The sequence below is a fragment of the Populus euphratica genome, unplaced genomic scaffold (assembly GCF_000495115.2).
Source record: "Populus euphratica unplaced genomic scaffold, PopEup_1.0 scaffold21.1, whole genome shotgun sequence".
Taxonomy (NCBI): Eukaryota; Viridiplantae; Streptophyta; class Magnoliopsida; order Malpighiales; family Salicaceae; genus Populus; species Populus euphratica.
The window spans coordinates 24,524-35,876 of NW_011499887.1; the positions used below are offsets into that span (position 1 = coordinate 24,524).

General features: G+C 30.7%; 1 protein-coding gene and 1 long non-coding RNA gene across 7 annotated transcripts; one reads left to right on the forward strand and one right to left on the reverse strand.

Annotated features, from left to right (window-relative positions):
- LOC105130421 (endoribonuclease E-like protein) lies at positions 1-4,389 on the forward strand. 6 transcript variants are annotated; one of them, XM_011032913.1, is made up of 7 exons: positions 1-284; positions 388-662; positions 1,033-1,198; positions 1,983-2,227; positions 3,014-3,201; positions 3,291-3,510; positions 4,299-4,389. In XM_011032913.1, the coding sequence occupies exons 1-6, from the start codon at positions 95-97 to the stop codon at positions 3,499-3,501; spliced, it is 1,275 nt and encodes a 424-aa protein (XP_011031215.1). In that variant the 5' UTR covers positions 1-94; the 3' UTR covers positions 3,502-3,510; positions 4,299-4,389. The 6 variants fall into 6 exon arrangements, with proteins under 6 accessions (XP_011031215.1, XP_011031214.1, XP_011031213.1 ...); XM_011032912.1 differs by having other exon boundaries at positions 3,291-3,503; positions 4,197-4,389; XM_011032911.1 differs by lacking the exon at positions 4,299-4,389 and adding an exon at positions 3,581-3,853 and having other exon boundaries at positions 3,291-3,550.
- Positions 1,667-1,973, reverse strand: LOC105130420 (uncharacterized). Its single transcript, XR_843233.1, has 2 exons — positions 1,759-1,973; positions 1,667-1,719 (listed from the first exon to the last, which is right to left on the reverse strand). It is a non-coding gene; the product is annotated as an uncharacterized LOC105130420 (long non-coding RNA).
- Positions 4,390-11,353: the final 6,964 nt, after the last annotated feature.

Here is an 11,353-nt window from a genome sequence, read left to right on the forward strand (position 1 = left end):
TCAAAAACAAAATATCAATTAATATTATCCACTTGCGGAGAAAAAAATTCGAAGTTGTGGCTTCTCTCCGCCCTGCTCAAACTCAAAGCCAGCCATGGAGAATTGTTGCAGCTTCATGAAATTGGACTTAGCATCTTCTATAACCAAACCCGCTCTATTCAAAACCACCAACACCTTCTTCTCCTCTTTAAATGATGAAAAACTACCCTCCACAACTCTCAAAACCCCCCTTTCAGTGTCAACCCACAGACATAAAACAGCAGCCACTCAAATCTTTAAAACCTGTAAGTACCCATGTCTTTAGTTGTCAATTCGAGAAGAAATGCCCATTCAAAATCTTAACTTGGATTTAGATTTTTAATATTTCTTATTTATCTTTTGTGTCAGGTTTGAAAGCAAATAGTAGCATAGCAAATGCTGAAGTGCCTGTGGAAGTGGAAGTTGCAGAAGGGTACAGCATGAACCGATTTTGTGATAAGGTAATTGATGTGTTTTTGAATGAGAAGCCTAGGGTTAAGGAATGGAGAAAGTATTTGGTGTTCAGGGAAGAGTGGAATAAGTACAAGGAAAGTTTCTACACTAGGTGCAAAACAAGAGCAGATAGAGAGACTGATCCAACTATGAAGCAAAGGTTAATTTCACTTGCCTCTAAAGTTAACAAGGTAAAATAATGATGCATCTATCATTTTTACCTCTTGTCCCTGTTACTTGGAAAAATTTAGTAAAACAAAGGAAATTGATATGTGTTATTATTTTTTTTGTTCTTGATTTGTTTCCCAGGATTGTTGTTTCCTACTTGGTGTGTTTTGATAATAAAATATTCTGAATTTTAGGGGGAAAAGAAGATTTTTATGTTTTTGTGTCTTAAAAAGAGAAATATACAATTGGGAAACCTGGTTTCGCTTCTGTTTCTATCTGATTTCTTTTAAATGAGTGTATAACAGGTTAAGAGTTGGATAAATGTATATATTATATACTCCTTTGGGTTAGAGACTCTTTGGATTGTGGTGTACTAAGGCATAAACATTGCAGATTGATAAAGATATGGAAAAACATGATAAACTTCTCAAGGAGATTCAAGATAACCCAACTGACCTCAATGCAATTGTTGCAAAACGGCGCAAGGATTTTACTGGGGACTTCTTTCGTTACCTTGCTCTTCTTTCTGAAACTTATGACACCTTGGAGGACCGTGATGGTAATTACAAGAGCACTTGGGATGTGTATTATTTTGATGGATTGTGCACATTTTTTTACTCTAAATTGCATGGTTCATGGGAACCCCTTTTTTGCTAGGATAGTTTGATCATATGCTAACAGAACTCTTCTATATGCACATAAATACTGAAATGTTGGTCATTTTGAGGATGCTATTGTTAGCCTATATGTTTTTAGAGTAAATAGAGACGCCGTTATTTACCAGAGAATGAGGCCTAGCTTGAATTTGTTTTGAATGTAATCACAAATTAATGCAACGAGTTAGAATAGTAACCAAAATAATCTGAACTATATCCGCCTATATCACTCTGTTATACTAAAGTCATTCAGAATAATCCCAATCTGACTGCCTTACTTGTCCGTTTGCTGTGAGAATGATTAAAAAATAAAGTGAATGCATCATGCTTTTATTTTTTGTTTTATGTTTTCTAATATAATTTGTTTTTTTTTTTCATGAATTGAGAGAATGGATTAATTAATGAAATGACATATCCTGGAGTTGTTCAGAGATGCAAAACCAAATAACTAAGAATTATGGATGTTCCAAAGTAAAGAGTACATAGAATGATAGAACATTTTGTACAAAAGGTAAAGGTTATAGCACCTTGACAAGCATAATAATGGGCTTATAATATGTGAACCAGAGTGGAAATCATGCGTAAATGCCTGCCAAGATTTGTTTGAGGTCTTATGATTAGAATAATGAGCTCATGTTTCTTGCTTGAAGTCAACCATCTAATGTTATTGTCTGGTGATTTGAACAGGAGTAGCTAGGCTAGTGGCTAAGTGCATGTCTGCTGTCAGTGCTTTTGATAATACATTGGAGAGTTTGGAGACATTAGATGCTGCCCAGGCCAAATTTGATGATATCCTTAACTCTTCTTCAGTGGATGCAGCATGTGAAAAGATCAAAAGCCTAGCCAAGGCAAAGGAACTTGACTCTTCCTTGATCCTATTAATAAATAGTGCTTGGGCGGCAGCAAAAGAATCCGCTAGTGTGAAAAATGAGGTAAAATCTTTGTGAATCTTGTATTGAGGATCTTTTGCGTAACTACTTAGAATTGTATATTTCCAGAAGAAGATGGATAAGAAACTGAACTAATTAAATCATGTTTGTATTTTTTATTTGATGATGAAGGTATCTGGGCAATTGGGCTCGACTAATTCTCTGGATACATGCAAACTGGTCTATCCACATGTACCTGGTAAATCATGGACCAAAGTCCACTGACATGATATAAAAATGGAATTGCCACCTGGCAGTGGTGGGAAGCAAACCTAAGACATGTGCCTAATCCACACAACCCAAGCAAGCCCTAACCAATAGCCAACCCTATAGGGTTAATCCTGTTTGCAATTTCAGTATCTTCAAACAATATTTTCTCTTTTTGTGGCCTCTACTGAGTGTTATGCTTGCGTGCTAACTATCATGGATTATTATGTGTAGTCTAGAACTATTGAAGCATTAAATGACACAGAATAAGAGTGCTGCATTTCCGTGACTTGCCAAAATTAGTTCAGTTTAGGGAATCTGGAATTCATGAAGAATCTGTGCTGAACCAATTCTAAATTCAGATAATATCCTAGGTTTTGAAATGAAAATAAATTCTGCACGTCCTATTGATGATCTGATTGCTCGACTCTTTCTTTAGTGATGCATTCTAAACCTTAATTAATGAAGTGTCAGTTTTCCTGCAAGCTCCTTTTGTTATTCACTTCTTGAGAACTGGCTGACATAAACACTTATGTGCTACACTAGCCACTGTCGGCTTAATGCCTTGGACTCTGATTTCAGGTGAAGGATATAATGTATAGTTTATACAAAGCCATGAAGAGCAGTCTTAGGAGCATTGCCCCAAAAGAAATAAAGCTCCTCAAGCACTTGCTGAACATCGCAGATCCTGAAGAGCGATTCTCAGCGTTGGCAATAGCATTCTCTCCAGGTGATGACCATGAAGCCAAGGATCCTTATGCTTTGTACTCGTAAGAGCTTCATATTCTCTTGTGATTCAAGAGATTCAGTTATTGGTTTAATGTATAACATCCTTTAACACCTCTTTGTTGCTGTGTAGGACTCCCAAGGAGCTGCACAAATGGATTAAGATAATGCTCGATGCATACCATCTCAATAAGGAGGACACTGACATTAAGGAAGCCAAGCAGATGTCTCAGCCCGTAATTATACAAAGGCTGTTCATTCTAAAAGAAACCATTGAAGAAGAATACTTGGAAAAGACAACATTTCAGACGCAACCAGAAGGGGACACTAAACCAGAGGACTAGTGACGTACAGTCCAGTTTTATCAACACCTCTAGCATATTCTTTCTACATTGTGACAAATTTAGAGCTTCCAAGATGAAGCCTCGAGCTGCAAATTGTGAGGCTAATTTCTGCTTCTGTTCTGTACTGGAGCTGCTGGGAGAACTGAGAAGAGACTTTGTGTGTAGCTCCCTGCAGTGTGAGAGGATTATATGACTTGACAGTATTATTCTTCTCTCTTTGGGGACTGACGACCTGTTTCCTTTTGATAAATTTGTTTATTTAAAATGTTAAGTACATTTATTTTGGCGAAAAGAAAAGAAGAAGGATTTTCAAATCTTTTGTCGATGGTTAAATATGACCAAGATTGTTCCAGTAAATGTTTGTCATGTGTCCACCACAAGAATTAGAGGAACACCACTACACACACAAGCTTCTGACATGTTTCGAGTGAGAATAATTGGAAAGAAACCTATGTATAGTAATGAAAGGATACTATCAAGATTCCCACTTTTATTTCAGGGACTATCGGCCTTGAATTATTTAAGAATGATCTATGCTAGGACCAGAATTCAAAGGGGGTGTCACATTTCACAAATAACTAGTATCCTATAAAAGAAATTGACTTGGATGCTTTCTTGAGTGAAGATTACTCTCCAATATAGATGCAGATTTCACTCTAGCTTCATCACAAGATTGCTTCTCAAACAAAAAATGCAAGGCACGATCACAAGAATTGTGGAAATGACCATTCTTGTCGCTGTGTAAAGATTGAGAAGCGTGATTGATACTATGTAGTTTGGATTCCTTACAAGTACAAACCGAAAACGAACAAGAAAAGGAGCTTACGAGGTGCTTGTCCAAGGTGGTCATACCCGTGGAGATGGAAGAGAATGGTGGGAAGAAAGAAAGAAAACTTGTATATTTTTTTTAACATGGTATTAACGGTTTCTTATTAGGATATTTTAGAAATTAAATATATAAATTTACATGGTTCGATAACTTGTCTACTCCATGAAGTTATTGATTTATATTAATCTATAAAAAAAGCAATATAAACAAAAAGAAGAAGAAAACTCTTCTTTACTCAACTCACTTTTACTCAAGCTCTCTCTATCTTCTTTTCTCTATATTCTCTACACACGCAGCTCTTCACTGAATACATATATACGCACTAAGCTGAGAGCAAAAGTCATAAATCATGCCATGATTTATCCCTTAAATTAAACCTCCACCATGTGCTAAATGGGAGATTAGTTATTCCCACTTGCATATGATGGAGGTGAGACATTGTTTATCTCCACTTTGCTAACAATCTTTCACTTGGAGATAAATAATAAAATTATCTTTTATTTTGTTAACAATCTCTCACTTGGAGACAAACAAAGAAATTATCTTTTATTCTTGAAGACCAAATAAAGTTTTACATAATTTCACTTTATCAAGTGTAACTCGTTTAGTTAACATGTCAACTAGATTCTTACTTTCATAGACCTTTTCTAGCATTAGTTGCTCATCATCTAGCAATTGTCAGATGAAGTGGTATTTGATATGAATATACTTAGTCCTGGAGTGAAATGCTGGATTTTTAGCAAGGAAGATTGCACTATAACTATTGTTATACAAAGTATCATTTCCATTCATCTTGCCTAATTCTTTTAAGAAACTCTATAGCCATATTATCTCTTTTATAAATTCTAAGACTGCAACATATTCAGTTTCTATTGTTGAAAGAGCGACAATCTTTTACAAGTTAAAAGTTTAGAAAACAGTAGTGTCGCCTAGAGTCTATACATATCTTGTAATGCTTTTTCTATTATCAACATCTCCTACTAGATTAGCATCTACAAAACCTTCAAGTTTCAAACCACCAGCTGTGAAAGTAAGACAAGTATTTAAGGAATCTTTTAAGTATCTTATGATCCATTTTACCGCCTTCTAATGTTGTTTTCCAAGATTGCTCATATTTCGGCTTACAACTTCCACTGCATGGGCAATGTCTGGTCTGATACAGACCATAGCATACATCAAAGAGCCAATAACTAAGGCATATGAAATTTTATCCATATATCCACATTCTAGCTCAGTTTTTAACGACTGGTTTTTATTGAGCTTGAAATGATTCTCTAAAAGTGTATTTATTGGTTTAACATTATCCATATTAAACTTGTTGACAACCTTTTTAACATACTCTATTTGTGAAAGCTTTAATATGTCTTTGTCTTTATTTCTAATGATTCTCATGTCAAGTATTTGTTTAGCAACTCTCAAATCCTTCATTTCAAACTATTTTGACAACTGTTATTTCAACTTGTTAATCTCTTCAATGCTGGATCCTACAATCAACATATCATCTACATATAATAGTAGAATGATGTAAAAGTTGTCAAAATATTTGACATAGCAACAATGATTAGTTTGACATCTTGTGTATCCTAAACTACACATGAAGTTGTCAAACTTTTTGTACTACTATTTTGGAGCTTACTTCAAACCGTATAGGCTTTTCTTTAGCTTGCAGACTTTGTTCTCCTTTCTTTGTATTGCAAACCCCTCCGGTTGTTGCATATAAATGTCTTCCTCTAAGTCATCATGAAAAAATGCTATGTTTTTTGCATATAATTTTTTTGCAACTACTATCTCTAGAACAACTTTGATTGTTATGAGCTTTACAACTAGAGAAAATATCTTAGAGTAATCAATCTCTTTCTTTTGTTGAAATTCTTTTACAACAAGTCTTATCTTGAACCGTTTGGTTCCATCATATTCAATCTTTACTTTGTAAACCCACTTGTTTTGCAATGTTTTCTTTCCTTCAGGTAGTGTGCTTAGCTTTCAAGTCTTGTTTTTCAATAAAGAATTCATCTCATTCTTCATGACTAACTCCAACTTACTTGAGTTTTCATCTTGTAATGATTCTTTATAAGTTTGCAGTTCACTACCATCTATCAACAAAATACAATTCAGTAAAAGTATGAACCGTAGTGGACCTTTACAGTCATTGAAGATCTGTGAACATAAACATTGGTAACATCATAAAGCCCTTTTAAAGACTTTTGATCTTTGTTCTACTCGGTAACATCATAAAGCCCTTTTAATCTTATGAATTCAGATTTTTGTTGACTTATATCTAAATCAGTCATATCTATTTTTACACTTGATTTGTCTTTATACAAAAATTTCTTATTGAAGATCACATTCTTGCTTCTAATAATCTTTTTATTATGATCATCCTAGAACCGAAATTCAAATTCTTCATCTTTATAACTAATAAAGAAATATTTCTTAAATTTGACATCTAGTTTGTTACAAGCATCAGAATCTATACGAATATATAAAACACACCAAAAAACCTTTAGGTAAGAGAGTTGTACTTCTTTTCCACTCCATACTTCCTTGGACAATCTAAACTTCAAAGGGATTGATAATTCATATTTGATGAGGTAAATTGCAATATGAACTATGTCGGCCCAAAATGTTTGAGGTAATCCTAAATGCAACCTCATGCTTTTAGCTCGTTCATTGATGATCATATTCATCCATTCAACAATTATATTCTATTGTGGTATGCTTAGAACAGTCTTTTCCATTCTGATATCATTGACAACGCAATAATTTTTAAAACCTCCATTAATGTATTCTCCTTTACTATTAGATTTCAAGCATTTCAGCTTCAAACCCAATTCAATCTCAACCATAGCCTTCCATTTCTTGAATGTTTCAAACACATTAAATTTATTTTTTAGAAAGTAAACTCATATTTTCCTACTGAAATCGTCAATAAAAGTCACATAATACCAAAAACCTCCAAGGGATGCCACTAGAGAAGGTCCCTATAAATATGTGTGTATCAATTCTAGCTTTCTTGGTCTTAAGGTCTTGCCAATCTTTAAGAAATTGAGCTTTTTTTGTTTTTCAATAATACAACTTTCACAAATGTCTAGATCAATAATTTTTTAACTCAAATAACTCTCCCTTTGATTGAAGTATCTTCATCTTCTTTTGACTTATATGGCTGAATCTACAGTGCTATAGTTGTTCTTGATTTTTTACTTCAGTAGAGGTAATAATGCCTGCAAATCTTATGGTCATATACAAAGTACCGGTTTTCTTTCCACAAGTCAAAACAATTGCTCCTTTTGATATTGTCCATAAATCTACAGAAAAAAAAAGGATTGAATAACCATTATTGTCAAGTTGTTCAACAGAGATTAGCTTTTTCTTTAATCTAAGAACATGTCTTACATTTTATAAGTTCCATATAGATCTATTCATTGTCTTGATTTGCTCATCTCCTATGCCTACGATATTCATTGGTTGTCCATCAGCCAAATAGACTACAACGTGATCACCAACGACATAGTTTTGCATCATTTCATGTTATGGTGTACAGTGAAATGAAGCACCATAATCAAGAATCCAATTATCAATTGGACTTTGTACAATAAGAATTAGAGCATCTTGTACCTTATTTGTGGTAGCATTCGAAGAGTCAACTTCAGGTTTTTTTAGTTTTGTGCAATTCATCATATAATGACCAAGTTTGCCATAATTCCAACTTTCAACCTGCTTTCTGAGTCCAGACTTGCTTTTACTTCTAGATCTTAATTTTGATATGCCTTTGGATAAGCCTCTATTTTGTCTCCTTTCTCGAGTGTTAATGTTGAGAGTTAAACCTGAACTTGAACTTTTATCTAAGTATTTTCTTTGTATTTTTTCAGCCAAAATCAAATCTCGAATATCATCATATTTTAGTTTAGATTTTCCTACTGAATTACCTACGGTTGTTCTCATACCTTCCCAACTGTTTGGAACTAAAGTTAGCAAAATGAGTGCATGAATCTCATCATCAAACTCAATCTCAATAGATGACGATTGATTTATGATGGTATTGAAGTTGTTGAGATGTTGTGTAACAAAGGTGTTTTCTATCATCTTCAAGTTAAACAACTTCTTCATCAAGTACACTTTATTATTTGCTAAAGACTTCTTGTACATCCCAAACAAGGCTTCCATTAATCTTACAGTGGATTTTTTATATATATATATAACATTGTGAGCAACATTTTTTAATAAGGATAGCTAGATAATGCCCAAAACCTGTCTATCAAGAATTAACCAATATTCTTCTTGTATATTCTTTAGTTTGCTCCCCAATAAAAAAAAAAAATGAAGCTTCTTTCTATATAAATAGTCTTCAATTTATATTTTTTTAATATCTCAAATTTGTCCCATCAAATTTTTCAATTCTAGCATCTTTTATTTCATCTGTCATTTTTACTAACTTTAGAGTTAGAATTTGCTTTTATTTCATCAAATTTTCCTTATATAAAAATATCAATACAAAAAATCTCATCAAAATATTTTAATATCTATAAAACCCTAATAGAATATTTTCATATCAAATAAATCTAAAATTTAACACCAATTCATTTTGATATAAAAGTTTATGTTTATTCTTATAGATTCATAAAAATTTCATTGATTTGGATAGAAATTATTTTATAGGGTTTTATATTTAATATTATTTTTTAAATCATATTTATCTTTATAATATTTATATTATATTATATTATATTATATTATATTATATTATATTTATCTGTAGCTATTGTGATAAATATGTACATATCAAATTAAAAATAAAATGAAATGTCTATGCACACTTATTAAACATGTTAATCTGAATTTGATAGGATTTAAAAGAAATACTTGATTAGAAAAAAAAATTGACCATTTATACACTTAAATGGAAAAAATAAAAGCAAGTATACTAAAAAAAATCAAAAAGTTTGTACACCTTTTTCAATTTCATCATTGTCATTATGCGTGGATATTTATGATCAATAGAGTTTTCAAAAATATTGATGATCAGTAGTATGTACGTGGATTTTGTTTCTTCATATCTATTATAAATAATTTTGGTTGTATATTGTGTGAAGTGGATTTGACCCCTCTTATATTTTACTATACACGGCGCTAATATAACAATTATTTTGTCGTTCTTGTAAAAAATTTCATGTCTTTAGCCTAGGGTTATTCTGGTATTTTCATGAATTTATTATTATTGATTTATTTAGAAGTATTTATGTTAATTCAATATTTTTTTAATAATAAAATACCCCATAAGTAAAAAAAAAAAAAGCATTCTCAAGGATAGTACATATGTTTAGACCAATTCGACTTTATTTTCAAGAGAGGTATTTGTCTAGTCAAAGCTTTATTTGTATGTAAAGATCGAACCATCTAAGGCTAAAAGGGATGGGTATTTAAATATTTTTATTTTTTATACATAATTGAATTACACATATTATTCATTGTAAATTTGGTTGAGGATGTAGCGCAAATTCTTTTTTTAAATAATGATTTCTTAATTGAGAAAATTATTAACACTTGTAGAGAAAATGTCAATATGTTAGAATTGTTGCATATTTTACGCAGTGTGCCTGATGGTTTTTTATAATAAAAAAATTTCTTCCGCCATGTACTCCACCTGTGGCCCATGTATCGCTAGTGATTTTTTGTTTTTTTTTTTTCATTTCTCTCTCCTATTGTGATAAATACATTATGGTTCTCATTGTTTTTTTTTTGTCAAATTCAGACCTTTTAGTTTTTTTTTATTGAATTTTTTTTATTTTTAATTTAATCATTGGTTTTTAATTTACATATATAAGATATTTCACTTCAGTTCTTCTATTTTTAATTTTTTTTTTGTCAAATTTTTTATATCTTTCAATTTTATCATTCAAATTAAGTTTATGATTTTTATTTTTTCAATGATAATAATGATTTTAAGTTGGTATTTTTTATATTGATTTCTTATTGTTTTTCTTAGCCATTTTTTCTAAGTTTTCATAGTTTTGAATTCTATCTTTCAAATCAAGTTTATAATTTTTATTTTGTTCAATAATAATAACAACAAGAACAACAACAACAACAACGATAATAATAGTAATAATAATTGCAATAATGATCATGATAATACTAATAATAATAATGATGCTAAAAATATACTAATAAGTGTGGTGGTGATAATATAATAATGATGATTATAAAAATTATAATGAAAATAATAATATTATTATTGATGATAACAACATTAGCAATAATAATTAAATTAGTAATAACGATGACTGTAACAATATTATTAATGATAGTACCGATAATAATAATAATAATAATAATAATAATAATAATAATAATAATAATAATATTAGTGGTGATAATAATAGTAGTAATTGTTATCATGGTTGCAGTGATAACAATATTGTCACTAATAATAATGATAACAATAATAATATAGGAGAGAATAAGAAGAATAGTGATGTAAAAATACTAATAATAACAGTGATAATGACAATAGTAATAACAATAACATTAATAATAACAATGACAATGATTATTAAAATAGTAATAATATTGAAAAAATTGATATTACTACTACTAATGGTAATGTTAACAATAATTATGGTGGTAGTGATAGTGGTAATAATAGCAACAACAACAATAATGGTAATGGATAGTGATAGTAGTAAAAAGAATGATAATTATAATGATAATGATAATGATAGTAGTAATGATATTATGATAGTGATTTTGATTATTAATTTTAAAATTGTTATTTTTAAAAATAATTTATGATTATAAATTTTTTATTTAATTTTATCTTTTAATATTTAATTTTATAAAAATTAAATTTCATAATTTTTCTAATTTGATTGTTTCAAGTTTAATATCTCAAGTCAGATAATCTGAACCATCTTGCATTGAGTTAGCTCTAATTAGTTTTTTTTTTTAATTTATTTTTAGTATTTGAATATTATTTTTTATTTGAAAAATAGCAAAAACTGGTATGTGCGTGCGTGCAGTTGCTTC

Coding starts and splice junctions, on each gene's coding strand:
- LOC105130421 (XM_011032913.1), top strand. CDS start 95: ATGGAGAATTGTTGCAGCTTCATGAAATTGGACTTAGCATCTTCTATA. Junction 285..387: donor CACTCAAATCTTTAAAACCT/GTAAGTACCCAT, acceptor CTTTTGTGTCAG/GTTTGAAAGCAAATAGTAGC. Junction 3,202..3,290: donor GATCCTTATGCTTTGTACTC/GTAAGAGCTTCA, acceptor GTTGCTGTGTAG/GACTCCCAAGGAGCTGCACA.